This window comes from Panthera uncia, chromosome F2 (assembly GCF_023721935.1).
Source record: "Panthera uncia isolate 11264 chromosome F2, Puncia_PCG_1.0, whole genome shotgun sequence".
In the NCBI taxonomy this organism is placed as follows: Eukaryota; Metazoa; Chordata; class Mammalia; order Carnivora; family Felidae; genus Panthera; species Panthera uncia.
The window spans coordinates 7,531,029-7,548,077 of record NC_064812.1 but is presented as its reverse complement, the minus strand read 5'-3'; the positions used below and the strand labels follow the sequence as shown (position 1 = coordinate 7,548,077).

The 17,049-nt window shown below is 52.4% G+C and overlaps 1 protein-coding gene across 2 annotated transcripts in view; it reads right to left on the bottom strand.

Annotated features, from left to right (window-relative positions):
* The window catches only part of ZFAT (zinc finger and AT-hook domain containing), a 190,622-nt gene extending 189,546 nt beyond the window's left edge, over positions 1–1,076 (bottom strand). For both annotated transcript variants that reach the window (XM_049633451.1, XM_049633453.1), the window contains exon 1: positions 872–1,076. In XM_049633451.1, the coding sequence (XP_049489408.1) occupies positions 872–890 (19 nt within the window). In that variant the 5' untranslated portion in view covers positions 891–1,076. The remainder of the gene's footprint in view (positions 1–871) is intronic.
* Between the last annotated feature and the right edge of the window lie 15,973 nt (positions 1,077–17,049).

The window sequence follows — 17,049 nt, the reverse complement described above, 5'->3', positions numbered from 1 at the left end:
TATGCATTGACCTCTCTGAACCTTTGTCCCTCATCGGCAAATGACACACGAATTAGAATTGCCCAGAGAACCGAGCAGCAAAAAGCCTGAGGTCAGTGCCCGGCGTGTGGACCATGTTGTTAACCACAGGTGCTCAAGGTTAAGGGTCTCTTAGATCCGACACCTACTGGGGCCAGTCTACGGAGAGGCTGGTCCTGCGGCGAAGCCAAAGAGGGCTGCCTGGAAGAAGTGGCATTGGAGTTTAACTTCAGAGGGTGAGGAACAGGGCCCCTCAGGAGCTGAGCGGCAGGTAGCGGGCAAAGGATCACTGCCTGCCACGCCGCTACCAGCAGCAACAACGCTACTCCCTGGCGTTTACGGCTCCCTCTACAGGGCACAAAGCTTTCCTGCAGCAGCTCGGTCGAACCCTGTCTCTACGTGGGTCTAAAGGAGCTACCCATTTCACAGGGGAGGAAACTGAGGCCCGGCAAGAAGGAGGCCCCAGCCAGGAGCCGCTGGCCAGAGTTGACAGGCCGGGATTCGAACCTCCCGCCAGCCAGGACGCCTGCGCTCCGTCTCCGGGGCGCGCGCCCGGCCCTCCCCGTTGCCCTGGAAACGGCCTCGCGCGCGCGCGGTCTCCCCTCGCTCGCTCTCCGGCTGGCTCTCTCGTGACTTTTTCTAAATAAAACCCCGAGGCGGCGGGATACCACCAACGACTGAACGTGCCGTCGAAGGACGCCGCTACGTCCGCTCTCCGCCCTGGGCCGCGGATCCCTCCGCCGCCCGGCGGCCCGCGCGCTTCTTCCCGACTCCAAACTCGAAACGGCTTCCCGCGCGCCGCGCCGTGCCCCACCCCCACCTCATTCCCACCCCAACCCCCAGCCCGGCTCACCTGCCGCCCGCGTCTCCATGGCAACGCCCCCACCGCGGAGGAAAAAAAAGCCTCGGGCCCTTCCGGGCCCCCTCCCGCGCCGACCGAGAAGGCGGGGCGCCCCGCTGATGCTTCGCTTTTTATTTTTATTTTTTTAAGAAAAGAGCCGGCGAGGTTATGGCGAATCTGCGGCATCCAACATGGCGGATGGAGTCTTCGCCCTCCTCTTCACGGGGCGCTGACGCCGGCGTAGCGGACGTCAGCCTCGGGTGACCCTCCCCCAGCGCGGAGCGCGTCTAGGCTGGGCCGGGCCAGTGCGCATGCTCCGGGCCGGCGGCCGCGCTTGGCACCCCGCTCCGCGGATTCCACCGCTCCGCTTTTTGAGCCATTCCTGGGAAGGAGCTAACGAGAGGCCTGGAGTGCGGATCGCAGGATTGGGAGTCTTCCCATTTGTGCCCGGAGCCAGCAGATCTACCTGTTTGTGCATCCTTGGACTCACCTGACGTGGAGCCACCGGGCTAGACGTGCAAGGAGAGTTCTGGGTTCCTGTCCCCGTTCTGCCCTTTACTAACTAATCTGGGACAGCGGCTTAACTTCCCTGGGTGTGAGTTTACTAAATTGTCAGTCGGGGAGGTTACAGCCTGCCTCCCTCTCAAGGGTTGCTTGCATTGTCCCCGTAGCAGAGCGGGATGCTCTCCGCTGGGGGTACCCGGCTCGATTTAGTCCGGGTGGTGCAGCCAGAATTCAGCAGCCTGGAGCCACCTCGGGAAAGCGACTGCCCTCCGACCTGAGTGTCCCGCACAAAGTCTCAGTTGCGTGTGAGCACGCCTCGCTCCCGTTCCCGAGTCTGGCGCGCAGCCTTCCTTCTGCGAGCAGCCTGTCTGCTTGAGATGTGATGACCTTGTTTTCAGTTTCTGATGCGGAGGGGACCCGCTCTGCCGTTTGCCTCGGATCAGTGCTCCAGTGACATCTCCACGGGGGCCCTCCCCGACCACCCCGTCCAAAGTAACCATCCTAAGTCCCTGTTTTCTACATAGCGATGTCACTGCCTGACACGAACTTAACCTCCATCTCGTCTAGGTCGCCCCTTCGGCTCCGGAAACTAGAAAGGACCCTGACAGTTATTAATCTGTCCGTGAGCTACACCAGGTGCACAGAGGCCACTCGGAGCTCGCTCGCGCTCTCTCTCTCTCTCTCTCTCTCTCTCTCTCATGCTGGTTTCCCAGCTCCTACTGCACAGTAGTATTGAATGAGCAACACATTCGTTCCCAGGGTCACCTGCGTTTCAGTAGTAAAACTCCCAGGGACCTTGAGCTATAGGGTGACGCATCAAATTTCTCCGGAACCATGTGTCTTGCTCCTTAACCCTGTTCTTGAGAGATAAAGAGTCCTTATGAGACCCCACATTCATTTGCCCAGTCCGTTAAATATATGTTCAGAGATATCTCCTTCCCCCACCCTTTTCTTTCATCATTACAACAACCAGGGATGTTAAATTGGACAGACATGATTATTGTTCTTTTCTAGATGAGGAAAGCAACGCTCAGAGAGGTTATGTGGCTTTTTGGGATCACACAGCAAGCCAGTGAAGACCCAGGTGTGGAACTAGTCTCTCCCCACCCGGTGTTCTTCCCATTCTACCACGTCACCACCAGAGGCGTGCCCGAACTACCCACCGTGCCCCCAAAGAGCCAATTCCAAGAGTCTTGGAAGGTTACTGCTCTTCCAAGGTTGCTGCAACACGCCCATCGCATCCTACCTCACAAATAAATGGCTAGGTGGAGCCCATCAGCGATTTCATTTGGAATCTCAACACGCTGCATTGATGAGCTTTTCCTTTTAGAACTATAAATATTTACAATAATCGCTATTTTGCTGTGAGTCAATGTCTGTCAGGAAACTAGGGTTGTTCTGGTTGCTGACAATATTGGTTTCGCGCTGGGTTGCCTTCTTGCAGGTGCATTTAAATGTCAGTTATTGATTAGAAGGTGGATCGTTCCTGGATGTTGTGGCCAAAACGAATTTTGGAAACGAAGCAATTTAGAATTTATCTGAAAACCAAGTTGCCTCAGAATATTAACAATGTCAAAATAAAAAAAAAAGAAGTTGTGAGTTACGGGTGACGGTCCCGAGCTGGTTATTTGGACAGCTAGGATTTTCTCTATTACGCTCACGGCATTTTCTTCCGTCTCTAGCCAAAGGAAATTCACTGAACATGCATCATTACTGAAAAGTGGCCTGGCCACAAGCATGTGGAAACAACAGAGACTCCCCTTTCTATGGGACCACATTTGCAGGTGGAGAAATCAGTCCATCCCAGCTCAGCCATCACTCTGCTGGATTTGCACATTTTCGATGAGCAAACATCTTTCTTCTTCTCATTTGCCAGTAATATCTCGAAATGGCTTCAGTTATTGAAGAAACACTAGTAGAATCAAGCATAAATTGCTCAAAATTATATAATTAATGGCACCCTACTTCCACAATGGTTCCCAGAGGCGATTAGCTTCCCAGCTGGCCCTTTGGTGGCACTCAGCCCCTCGAGGCTGGCACGTGAAAGAATTTGTGTCAAGAAGTTTATCAGCGAACATGAAATGGCTTTTAGTTACATAGTAAGTAACCTCTGTAATTGAATATATTTGTGTCAATAATTTTATAATTATATCTCATATCTACATGACAAATATCCATTTACATGAAAAGAGAATATATACATAATTTTATGAGACACTTCTTGAAAGCAGGTTTAGATAAAGGATACATACAGGTGACCTCCAAATAATGGGCCGTGAGGCACACAGCAATGATAAAATCAGAACTGGGGATAATCACAGTCTGAGTGACGTATTAAAAATCTAAATAGGCACACCGTAGAGAAAAATCCATTTAAAATTGTATAAAAGAAGAGGGGTAGTAATATTTAGAACGATATGAGCAGTCTCAGTGTGAACAAAATTATGACCTTAGGAACATGTTTTCTGAGTTCCGTCTTTTCTGTGGCCATCGGGTGCTGCCCCCTCACCAGTCGACCTGTACCCTCAGCCCCTAAATATTGATCTCAATAGTATTTTTCATTAGCAGTAGCCAGGGCTCCCTCAAAGAAGCTGAGTCTGCGTTTGGGAGCAGGGAAAATTGGAACGTCCTGAAACACCAGGCTATCGCCAGAAAACCAGGATGCCGCAAAAAGTGTGCTGGGCTCTTGCTGAAGGGCAGCGGTCAGCTCAGAGAACGAGGTGGTCCCTCTTCCCTGCACGTCACAAAAAGGAGCCAGGTCTATGGTGGTTGACCTACGAGAACAAGTTGAGCCTGTGAGAGGCGTGAGACTGTAATGATAAAAAAGGAAAAGTCGGGTGTAATTACAAAGTGTATTATAATTCAAGAAAGGGTAAAAAGAGAACAGTTTCCTAAGTGGGTGCATTTGGCATATATGGGGTTCTGTTCTTACTTGAAGTTCTCCTCATCTGTTTATGAAGTGATACATCTGTATAAGCAGGTAAGTTTACTACGAGTGTGTTAAAAATTTCCAGAAAGAGTCAAAACTGTACCCAAACCAGGAAGGGCTTGGTCAAGGCCAGCGAGTCAGTGATTGGTGTCGCACGTTAATGGATTAGGCAAATGTCCTAGGAGAACGGCTAACAGGTTCCGCTGCCATGTGGCCCTACCAAGTACAGCGAAATGCTAAGGATGCGAAATGAAGTTAGCTGTAAACTGAGGCAGAACATGATGGATCTGAGCTTTACGGTACATGAAGATCTACTGTACGAGAACTGGCTGGTAAGTCCTGCTGACATGACAGTTGAACCTGATCTGAGAGAGGGCACCCCAACCAGCAAACACCAGCTCCCCTTTGAGTCACCTTGAAGGGTTCTGTGTCCAATTAAAAATCCCAACAGTCAGGCACCCCAAAGCTGTGATTTCAATGCACCTGGGAAAGAGATAACCTCTCTCTTTTGGGTCTGATATCGCAATCCTGGAAAAGTACAAAAATAAGCTTGATAGCAATAACAACAACAAAAAAAAATCAGTCAAATCAATCGTTACGATTTTTACAAATAGGCCAAGGGTACAGTAAAAACTTTTGTGTTCAAAGCATTCAAGAGAAGTTACATGAGACATATATTAGAAGTTATATTAGAAGTTATACTGAAATGGCAATTTGGCTAAATGTGTGCATGTTTAAGGAGATATGATTTGTAAGGTTTGAAGTTTGTATCAGTTGTGCTTGAATAGTTTACAAAAAAGTCAAAGGCTGTATAAGTATAATAAACATTCTTCCAGCCATCCACAAGCAGCAGTAACTGGGCCATGTGAAAGAAGGGGGTATGTGTGGCCTTGGATCCCAGCAACAAGAAGGAAAAGCAGGAGCACTGCCAGAGGCTAACAGAGTGCCAGGCTCATCACAGGGGCCCAATAAACAGTTGTGGAGTGAAGGGAAGGGACTGGGGGGAGGGGTGCACACTGGGGGTGGCCCCAGGAGGTGAAGAAAAGGAACAATGCATAGTTAAACACTTCTTTTGTGGCTGTGGTGTGAGCAGCACTGTTGTAGATGTTTAGAAGAGAGAAAAAAGAGATTATGAAGCAGCACAGGCATCTGCGTGTCCTTGACTACAGAGCTGGCTTACCCAACATGGAAACACTGTTTCAAAGAATGAATGAAGAGAGAGAGAGAGATGGGTAAGGGGTGCCCTCTAAGATACACCACTGAGTGAAAATCAGCGTGCGGGACGGTGTGGGGACCAGGCTACCATTTGTGAACAGTTTTGATAAGATCTGCATGAACACGATTACACACGCATAGAGAATCTCTGCAAATACAGAAAAGAAACCGGATGCAGTGGACAGCGTCGTGAGGATGTCTGTGCCTAGGGATCTGGGCTCACTGGGAGACTTAGTTTCCACTGAACATTCCTCTGAAACAGTTTGCATGTCCGTCCATGTGAACAGAATGCTTTTTTAGAGAAGAAAGGAGAGGGAGGAGATTTGGAGGCCCAGCTCTGAGTTCCGGTCCTAGCTGTGTTAGACAGGAGCTGTAGGACTTGAGACACATTTGCGCCGTGCTGTCCTTCTCTGGGCATCAGAGGTGTTGATCCCACATCGGAGAATTGTGAGAGGCAAATGAGGCAAAGGTCCGGAAGTGCCGTGGGCACCGTGGTGGCTGTGCTGGGCCAAGTAGCTTCGGTCCATCTGGGACAAAAGAAACAGCAACACCAGGCACCGGGCATACAGAGGAACACACTGGACAGAGCGTCAGGGGCTGGGGTGGTGATCCAGGCGTTGCCACCAACCCACTGTGTCACTTAAGGTCTGTGGATTTCAGCTCCCTCGCCTGTTACATGGCGGTGCTGGGGGACCAGGGATTAACTAGATGGCTTCTCGGGCCCACGTCAGCAACAACGACGAAAGATCCTAATACTGTTTTGAAACTCCTCATAACTGAGGCCTGAAAAAGCCCCCGGAGGAGGTTCCGGTACACAGCCATCGCTTCCAGCTGCAAATGTGCAGAACGTCTTTGTAGAGGGGCTGGCCCTTTGTGCAAGGTCTTGTGGGGAGGAAAGTGTAGCAAAGAACCACTGAGGCTAAACCACCAGACCCTGGAGCCACACATGTATGCACTGTTTTCACTGTTCTTGTAAAGGCCCAACAGAAAGGACACTTGTAAAGTGTCTGTGAGAAGTCTTCCAACAGTGACCCCCAATGAACCATGCCTCCCTGCAATCACATGCTCGTGTGACCCCCTCCCACACTGACTTTGGGATTGGCCTTGTGACTTGCTTTGACCCACGGGACACTAGCAAAGGCCTGATCGGCACTTGCCCACCGGGTCTCCCTGGATGCCAGCCACCAGGCTGTAAGGAAGCTCATGCTGGAATACCAGACACGGAGGTCATGTGGCGAGAAAAGCCAGAGGACAAGAGACTCTGCTGGACATTCAAGTCCCAGCTGCACCCCAGCCAATGCAGCCACGTGAGGGACGTTGGCTACTGCACGTGGCACAAAAGAACCACTGGCTGGGCCTAGTCAGCCCACGAAATTGTGAGAAATTGGAGGTTTTGCTGGACAGCAATAGATTACAGACGTGGGACATCACCCACCTTTGCCTGAGGTGGGGCGCAGAGCTTGCTTCTCAGAAGCAGAAGGGGAATGAGAGAGATAGGCCTCTGGCTGGGCTCCGGTCTGTCTTCCAACCAAGGGGGTGCTTATTGACGAAGAAAGAAGGAACCTGGCAAAGGCCTTCAGGGTGACTGGAAACTAGATCAGAGAAGACAGGCCAGGAGGCAGCTCCAGAAGCAGAAGCAGGAGCAAACGGCACCAAGAAGGACGAGCCAGGGAGGGTCTGACCGCAGAGGGGATCACGCAGGGGCCCCTGGAGGTGGAAGGAAGCAGGTGTCCCCCCAAGCATCCCAGAGTCAAATATTCCGTGCAGGCCTTCGTCCCGGTGGTCCGTGCACCTCTCAGACCACACGCGCCCTTTGAGGCTGTTAACTTTACAAGTAAGACGGCTTTTTTTACCAGCGAAAATGGGTTTGTTCAGGAATAGCAGAGAATTGCAATTTGGGATGAGCAGGCTCTGGCCAGAGCACAGGCAAGTCCCACAAACGGAGGAGAGGAATGTTATTTTTCAGAGAAGAAGGAGGAAGTTGGGAGGGGTCTTTCTGAAGGAAGGTCCACGGGAGGAAGGCAGGGGTTCAGGGCTCGTGAGGGTCTCTCAGGGCCGTGTTGAAGCCGTGGCCGATCTCCAGTGGGAGACCATGCGGTCTTTCCCTGTAACTGACACTCCTTTGTAACCGACGTTGACCTGTGTGGCTCCCCCTTCCCTGCCCCCCCCCCAGTCCCCTTTAGTGAGCCTTCTCGTTATCAACTTTCACGAGCCCCAGAAAATATGATCACCAGGGGGACGCACTGTGGACGTGAAGCTTCTAGCTGCTGCCAGAATGGTGGGAATGAAACCAAGTAAATGCTGGTGACAACATGGGCCTGGTCTTCTAGAATTTCCTAAGCCCTCTGAGGTTTATGTCTCACGCAGCCTTCACCACCCTCGTACGGGGCAGGGAGACAACAATGAACAAAGGGTTAAAGGACTTTCACAGTGTCGTCTCAGGATTGGAAACAGGCCCTTGCAAGTAGCCCAGGCCTTTCTGCATGGCCTCTCCATCATCCCCTTCAGCTTCTTTCTTCTTCTTTTTTTTTTTTGTAATGTTTATTCATCTTTGAGAAACAGAGAGCGCAAGTGGGGGAGGGGCCCAGAGAGAGGGAGACACAGAATCCGAAGCAGGTTCCAGGCTCTGAGCCGTCAGCACAGAGCCCGACGCGGGGCTCGAACTCACAAACCGCAAGATCATGACCCGACCCGAAGCCGGATGCTTAACCGACTGAGCCCCCCAGGCGCCCCCTCTTTAGCTTCCAAGGGACTCTCCAGGGAACAAGTGCCCAGCAGCGTCGGACGGGGAGAAGCCGTCGTTCATCTGAGTCCCCGCGGAGTGGACAGAGCAGGCCGGGCGGGACGAGAAGCAGTGGGCTATGTGTTTAGCCCGCAGTGTGGCGAGAGCGGCAGTGGGAGAGGAAACCTAATTAGCGAAAGGTCACGGCCGGAGCCGCCCCGCCCAGAGCTTCGCTGTGAGACGCCACATTCCACTGACTCTGCCGGCCTGACCGACCCCGGGGCTCTCGCACGGCATCCGCGGGGCTGGCTGCCGAGAGCAGCGGCCCCACCGGAATCGGCTGGCTGCTTTTCTGCGAACGCTGAGCCCAAGTTCAAGTGCCAGTCCTGGGGCCGCCAGCCTTCTGCCTTGCCTCACTGGACGCTGGAGGGAGAGGAGGAGACAGGAGACTCCCCGCTCTAATACAATTCTCTCCATTTCTCACGTGCACCTTTTCAGCCGCAAACCCAGGCTGGTTGCTCACAGGCTCACAGCTCACATGCTGGTGGAACGGGAGGCCCCAGAGTGAGGGGTGGAGGTCCCCCCAGTGCACCTGTCGTTTCAGTACAAGCGACCACTTCATGTCAAACAGGACCAGCTTCACCTCACCTAACCAGTCACCACTGTGCTTTTCGTTTTATTTATTTATTTCGAGAGAGAGGGCAAGCCGAGTAGGGTCAGAGAGCGGGAGAGAGAGAACCCCAAGCAGGCTCCGAACTGTCAGCACAGGGCCTGACTCGGGGCTCGATCTCATGAACCGTGAGATTCCGACCTGAGCCAAAGTTGGACACTTGACCGACTGAGCCACCCAGGCGCCACCCACCCGCCTCCCCACCAAGTCACCATTTCTTAAGGAAGCCAGGCCTCTTTAGAACTCTCTCAGGCCTTTGTAAATGTCTAGAATAGTTTCCCCACATTTCTCCACCCGTTGGACTCCTTTACATCCTTCAAAACCCTGACCAAATATCCCCTGCTCTGTGAAGCCTTCCTTACTCCGCAGGCAGAGTTAGCGACTCTCATAGCCCTTTGCCATGATTCTTATGTGTTGTGCCACACCTGCTAAGGCACCTGTCTTCCCTGTGGAACAGGGCACTCACACAGGCCAGCCGCAGGACCTGACTCACCTCTGTACACCTGCCCTGCCCCTTCCCCCCCCATCATCCCCCCATCAGAGGATGATCTGAGCCCACACGGCTAAACCAGTCGGTAGCGAACCGGCCATTTATCGTAAGGAAGTGAAAGGGCTGTCAGATGTTTGCTGAGTAACACTTGGGAGGAATTCGTTATGAAAAAAAGGTCTGTTCCTTCGTTCACTCCTAAGGCATTTATGGGGTGCTCACCAATTGCCAAAAGCGTTCTCTAAGGGCACACGAAAGACGTCACAGCATCGTTCCTCCAGAATTTCCCACCGAAAGAGGGAACGGTGCATAAGGAGAAGAGCACGGTATGTGCAGCCTACGGAAAAGAGAAGAGCTTGGGACTAACAGCCAGGAGGACGTAACCCAGTGTGAGGCGTCACAGAAGACCACGAGAAGGCATGACTCAAGGGGAGTTGGGGTGTTCAGCCGGCAGACTGCTCCAGGCAGAAGGGACAGCCTGGGCAAAAGGCGGAAGGGCCGGAAACAGCAGGCCACACGATCGTGTGGTCATGATGAGAGACAAGAACAGAGGGAAATGGGGGTCGCCCTGTTCCACTCAGAGCTAACTCTCCCGGACCACTGTCACCAGGTGGCTGTTTTGGGTCGTCCCTCCGTAGCTCCAAGCAAAGGTGAAAGGTGACCCACGCACAAGCTCTCACCTGGCCAGGCCCTGGGACCGGCAGCTGCTTGGATCCTGAGATGGAGCATGGCCGTCCCCAAAGGCAAACAGGAGAAGGGCAGGATGTCACCTCGTCCCCTCTAGAGGACTGATACAGGCTGAGAGCCGTCCCCCACCCTGCAGAGGAGGGATCTCCGGGGGAAGGGACTGGCTTCAGATGACTCAGCAAAAGATAAGCAGGAATTGGGCACCTGGGCACACCGAGCTTCAAGGACACCGTCCCTGACCTGAAGGGGTTTACAGCCTCTCATGGGCTGAATTGTGTCCCCCCGAAATTCATATGTGGAATCCCTAACCCCCACATACCTCAGAATGTGACTGTATTTAGAGACTACTCTTTTAAGAGGTAATTAAGGTAAAATGATGTCATAGGGGTGGGCCCTAATTCAAGAGGGCTGGTGTCTTTTTTTTTTTTTTTTAAGTTTATTTTTGAGAGAGAGAGACAGAGCACGAGCAGGGGAGGGGCAGAGAAAGAGAGAGAGAGGGAGACACAGAATCCGAAGCAGGCTCCAGGCTCGGAGTTGTCAGCACAGAGCCCCACAGGGGGTTGAACTCACAAACCAGGAGATCATGACCCGAGCTGAAGTAGGACACTTAACCGACTGGGCCACCCAGGCACCCCAGTGGCTGGTCTCTTTAAAAGGAGACTAAGACAGGGGTGCCTGGGTGGCTCAGTCGGTTGGGTGGGCGTCTGACTTCAGCTCAGGTCACGATCACAGTCTGTGAGTTCGAGCCCCACGTCGGGCTCTGTGCTGACAGCTCGGAGCCTGAAGCCTGCTTCGGATTCTGTGTCTCCCCCCTCTCTCTGCCCCTCCCCTGCTCGTGCTCTGTCTCTCTCTGTCTCAAAAATAAATAAAAAAAATTTTTTTAATTAAAAAAAAAAGAAGAGACTGAGACACAGACACACGCAGAGGGGAGACAAGGTGACGTAGGAGGAGAAGATGCCACCTACTAGCCAGGGAGAGGAGAGCAGCCCCAGAATGAAACCAACCGTGCCAACAGCTTGATCTTGCTTCTACCTCCAGAGCTGAGAACAAATGAGTTCCTGTTGCTTCCGCTGCCCGCTCTGTGGCACTTTCTCGAGGCAGCCCTTTGGACTCGGCTGCCACCCTGGGGAAGCCGGGCATGGACACTGCTCATTAGCTCCTGGAGTGACAGCGGTTCTGACCCAGCTAAATGGTGCTGTGCAGGCGTCATCACAGACACGCCCCGTAGCCCTTCGGAGCACCTGTCCCCCCACACCTGTCCCCCCCTCTACAGCTCAGCTCCTTAGCAGTCAGGCCCCCAGCAGGACTGGGTAGCACCCTCGAAACGGGAAATTTAAGGAAAATCTAATAGAGGGACTCTTTACAAAGGTGTGGGCAGGGCTTAAGGGGGTAGGAGAGAGACCACGGAGGGCCTCAGGCCCCCCTCCCTCGAGCCTGCAGGCACAGGGGACCAAGTAGCAATGGAACGGCCAGGAGAGAGCACCTCCGGAAAGTCCACGTCCTGATTGCGTGGCCACAGGTGGCGACATCACCAACCCTCTACAACAAAACAGAGGAGACAGAATAAATGCCCAGATCTTCCTCTCCTCGCCCCCTCCCGATCTGCGGGGGTGTCCCCTCGGCTGAACCTAACCTGAAGTCTCCCCTTGACTGTGTCTTCACTGTACTGGGAGGGCCGTGGGCCCCAGGGGGCTTTGGGATGATCACCCCCCCCACAACCCCACACACAAGGAGGAGGTCAACAAATGCGTATTTCCCCGTGTAATAGCAGGTGCACAAGCAAACTCCTCCTCGGAGCCCGTTCGTAGAGTTCCTGCAGCGACTGGTTAGAGAGAGATGTGGAGAGAAAACCAGTAAACCTGAAAGAACAGTGGCCGTGAGCACCCCAAATATCGCCAATTGGTAAAAACCAAAGTGCGACCTGAAGGAGGCGGCTGGTTGCCCTTTTCAATGTGCTGCCTCGAGCCGCCCAGGAAGAGGAACCACGGGGTTGCTCCCAAACTCATTTATAACTTGGCTTTGTTCACTTCCATTCCGAGGAGTCAGGGGCTAACTTTTGCTGGACTTCACTTGGTGGAGACTCTCAGTTTCCATCGGTAGGCTCAGGCCACGTGTTGGTGGGCGCTCCAGAGGGAGGACAGTGAAGAACCCTCTGGGCTGCGCCCTGTTCCCGGTCTTTGGCTATCACCCTGCCCCCCATACCCGGCCCACTAGGAGAGACAGCAGCGGCTGTACAAATTGGTAGGCACGCATCTCGACAGGCAGGGGAGGGGCAGCGAGCTCCAGGCCTCACCAAGCCGTCGCAGAAGGCGGGACAGCAAAACCGTTTGTCGATACCTACGGCGTGGGCACTGGCCAATCTGAGAGAATGCCCCTGCTGTGCCAAGGTCACCCCTTTAGTTCTGGGGTTCAAGGGATCAGGTCCTGGGGGATGCTGGGCAGGCAAGCTGGGCTGACAGAGAGGTGGGGACTCGGCACAGGGGCTCAGGGGACCGTTATCTCCCAAGCCACTAAGAATGGAAATATTTCATACTTTTTTTTAAGTTTATTTATTTTTGAGAGAGGGAGAGAGAGAGGGAGAGTTGGGCAGAGAGAGACGGAGAGAAAGGATCTTAAGCAGGCTCTGTCCACACCGCCCCCGGAGAGCCCCAAAGAAGGGCTCGAACTCACAGACGGTGCGATCGTGACCTGAGCTGAAGTCGGATGCTTAACCAACTGATCCACCCAGGCGCCCCAAGAAGTATTTCATTCTTTTAAGAACCACCGTGGCCTCCGGTGTGCAGGGCTCCAAGGGGCAGGTTGAACAACTAGTCCAGATTGGTCGGGGACCTTCCTGGTGTTTGCCGGGCGGGACCCGCGGCCCAGGAACCTCCTCTGTCCCGACCTGTGTGTTTCCAGGAGATATCTGCAAACCGGAACGAGAGCTGTCTCTGCCAAGGGCAGGCGCTGCCTTCCTTCCCCTGCTGCGACCGCCCCGCGTGGAGGGGTCGGAGCAGAGCCAGATCCGCAGGGGCTCACAGGGTGTCACCCCACGCCCCCCTTGGCTGGCCGAAGGCTGCACCCTCCAGGGCCCTCCGGAGGGCCTGGGGGACAGGACTCGCCCACTCCCCACTAGCACTGGCCTCAAACGCTGTGGCGAAGGCCTTTGTGAAGTTCCTCAGGTACCACTGCGCTCCCCTGCTGGGGAGGACCGTCCCTACCTGTCCCTGCACTGCCGCTTACCTTTTTCCCACCCTTCAGGCCTCTGGTTGGAAGTCCCCCTCTCAGAGGCGGCTCCCCAAGCAGGCAGGTGAGGTGAGGTGTCCTTCCCGAGTGTTTCCTGGGCACGCTGGACAGCCCCTCGGCACACGCAGTTCTTACGGGTTTACTGACTTTCTCCCCCTGAACCGTGAGTTTCCTGAGGGCACAGGCTCAAGTGCCCGGCCAAGAGCGGACATTCCCCAAATAGATAGGTGGTAAAGAAAACGATTAGGCTGTGAATAGCTGTCCCCTCAGCCTTTGCCTTGATTCTCTCCACTGTGAGCCTCGGCAGGTGGGGACAGGAGCAGAGACCTAGGACTTAGTAATCGTCATGTGACTGCTAATTGCCCATTAATTCACTCCACATCCTTTCCCTTTGGGACCCGGGATGTGCGTAAGGGCACATGATGAGTGAGACACACATGTGTCCTTCTCTCCTGGTGTTTGGAGTGGAGATCATTTCAATTAAGGAGTGATGTAAAGAAAATAAAACAAGGGGTAATGTTTTCTAGGGTGTGTGTGTGTTCGCATGTGCGTGAGTGTGTGTGTGTGTTTTGGGAGTAGGGAGAGGACAGTCAGGAACGTCTTCCCAAGGAGGTGACAGTTGACCTGAAACCTGAGTGAGGAGTAGGAACCATCCTGGTTCCTGAGGGAAAAGTCCGTGCAAAGGTCCTGAGGTCAGAACAAAGCTGGTGTGTTTAAGCAGCAGAAGAGGGCAGAAAAGGCAATGGGGCAGGTTTTTTTCCGAGGCAGAGGACAGGGCCTTGTTGCTACTTCATTCCCTGTCTTCTCCCACTGCTTCCTCTTCTTTTGATCATCACAAGACCCCTCCTCCCCTCTTCTCGGTGATGTGTCTTCCTTTGGGTTTTCTATAAACTCTGAGGTTTAACATCAAATGAAAAAATAACGCCAACAAAATATGCTTTTTTTTAAGTTTATTTATATTGAGAGAGAGAGAGAGGGGGAGAGAGAGAGAGAGAGAGAGAGAGAGAGAGAGAGAATCCCAAGCAGGCTCCATGCTGTCAGCACAGAGCCCAACATGGGGCTCGATCCCACGAACCGTGAGATCATGACCTGAGCCAAAATCAAGAGTTAGACTTAATCAACTTAATCAACTGAGCCGCCCAGGAGCTCCCAGAATGCTCCTAAAAGTGCCACTCGTTTTAGAACTGATAAAAAACACAAGGCAAGCCAGTCCCATGACTTCAAAGTGAATGGGAGTTTTTTGGGAAAGTAGCATGACCAGAAACTGAAGCTATGTCAGGGGTCAGCAACGTTTCTGCAAGGGGCCAGACAGTTACGATTTGGGGCTTTGCAGGCCACGGGGTGTTTGCCACGGCCACTCTGCTCTGCAGCTTGTGAGAACAGACACAGGCAGTACGTGAAGGAATGAGCAGGACCATGTTTTGGTAAAATTCTGTTGACAAAAACAGGCAGCAGGGGGATTTGGCTCCTGACCCCTGATCTACTTCATGATGATAAATATCATTAATCAAAAACACATTGTCATTTTAGCTCTAACTGTGGGCCATGCGGTCGGGACTCTTTTTCGGTGCTCCTGTCTCCTGGTACTAAGCAGACACGCTGTACCGGGTACAGCGATGAGTAACAGACCCCGAGTGCCTGAAATGTGCCCCATCTGTGTCTAGGGGTGCAATTCTATTAAATTTGGTATTACAGTGTTAACATGTTTTTTTAATTACAAAATATTTCTCCTAAGGCCAAGCCTAAACCAGTATGGCTTTTTTTTTTAATGTTTATGTTTAATGTATTTTTGAGAGAGACAGAGAGAGAAAGAGAGAGAGAGAGTGTGTGTGTGCGTGTGTGTGTGTGAGAGCAGGGGAGGGGCAGAAAGAGAAGAAGACACAGAATTTGAAGCAGGCTCCAGGCTCCGAGCTGTCAGCATGGAGCCTGGGGCTCGAACCTACAAACTGTGGGATCATGACTTGAGCCGAAGTTGGACGCTTAACCGACTGAGCCACCCAGGCACACCTCTACCGAAATATTGTTAAGTAAATTATACATATCACATACTTCTCTCTTACTGAATTTGTGATTCTTAAAAGTTAATTCCATTTTTCCAGTTATTTATTTCGGAGTTTATTAAATGGGAGGTAAAATAAAATACATGACTTTTATTTTCCATTTTGAAATCATAGAATCCATGAATTTTTATACACCAATAGTCATATTTAAAAGTTTAAGACAGGGGCGCCTGGGTGGCTCAGTCGGTTAAGCGTCCAACTTCAACTCGGGCCATGATCACAGTCTGTGAGTTTGAGCCCCGCGTCGGGCTCTGTGCTGACAGCTCGGAGCCTGGAGCCTGCTTCGGATTCTGTGCCTCCCTCTCTCTCTGCCCCTCCCCTGCTCATGCTCTGTCTCTCTCTGTCTCAAAAATAAATAAAAACATTAAAAAAAAATTAAAAGTTTAAGACAATCCTTAAACACTTTTCTTAGGAGAACTGTATTATAAGAAAAGAAAACCTGTCTGTTCCATCTAAGAGCTCCATTGCAGCTAATACCTTTGTAAGGAATGATGACCTACAATTTACAGACCGTTGCAAACACAAATGCAGGAGATGGACTGACCTCAAGCAGTCTTTCTATCACAGCAAAATCAGGACATGGGCTTAACCAGAATGTAGGGCATATGAAAACTGAGAAACAGAAAAGAGAAAGTTTGCCATGTTGCAAAGCCTGTTTGCACAAAATTGAAATGTATGTCGAACAGTTTGGGTGGATCGGGTCGCAAACTGGGGAGCAGATGACTTATTTTTACCGAACGAAAACGGTCAAGGTGGTGACACCGATTTATTGAACCGAAGACGTGTGTGCAACGCTCTGCAAGAGATGCCAAAGAACACCTGACCCAGTTAGACTTTGCTGCACACAAATAGCCCAACGCTCAGCGACTTCGAGAAACAGCCGTCTGCCATGATAGCCCCGCGCTGGGCAGGGGCAGGGGGATGGGAGGGTTCTGAGGGGCAGGATGCTCTGCTCGTGCATATACGGGGTGGATGGGGACTCTGCTCTGGGCTGAGCCTGGCTGGGACGTTGGCTGTGTCCACTCTGCTTCTTGTGGCTTTCACCTGCCTACGGGGATGGTGGGTTAGCCGAAGCAACGCCCTCTCAGGCAGATGGCAGAAGCCAGGAGGGTAAGTGGACGCATAAGTGCTTTTTCAAGTCTATCCTTCCATCCCATCGACGGAGGCAAATTATAAGGCCAAACCCAGAATCAACAGGTAGGGCAACATACTCTGGTCTTTGGGGAGAGAAGGTAAAGTCACAGGACAAAGAGAAGAATTGGGACCGTTGATGCAATCCATTGTTCATACCGTCGAGAACCCAGAAAAAAGCACTAAGTATGAGAGAGACAGAGCACGAGCAGGGGAGGGGCAGAGAGAGGGGGTAGACACAGAATCCCAAGCAGGCTCCAGGCTCCAAGCTGTCAGCACAGAGCCCGACATGGGGCTCTGACCCACGAACTGCGAGATCATGACCTGAGCTGAGGTCGGAAGCTCGACCGACTGAGCCACCCAGGCGCCCCGAATTTGCTTGTTTTCTAAATCACTGACCAATTGCGTGCTTGGCTGAGTGAGAAGGAGAGAAGGCTCTCTCTCAGTCAAGGTTTGGTATAAAGTGATGATATCCCTTCCACCCTGGCCTTCGAAGTAAGGTGGATTGGAGTTCAGGTTTGATCCTGCCATTCGTTGGCTGTGCGACCTCGGGCAAGTTG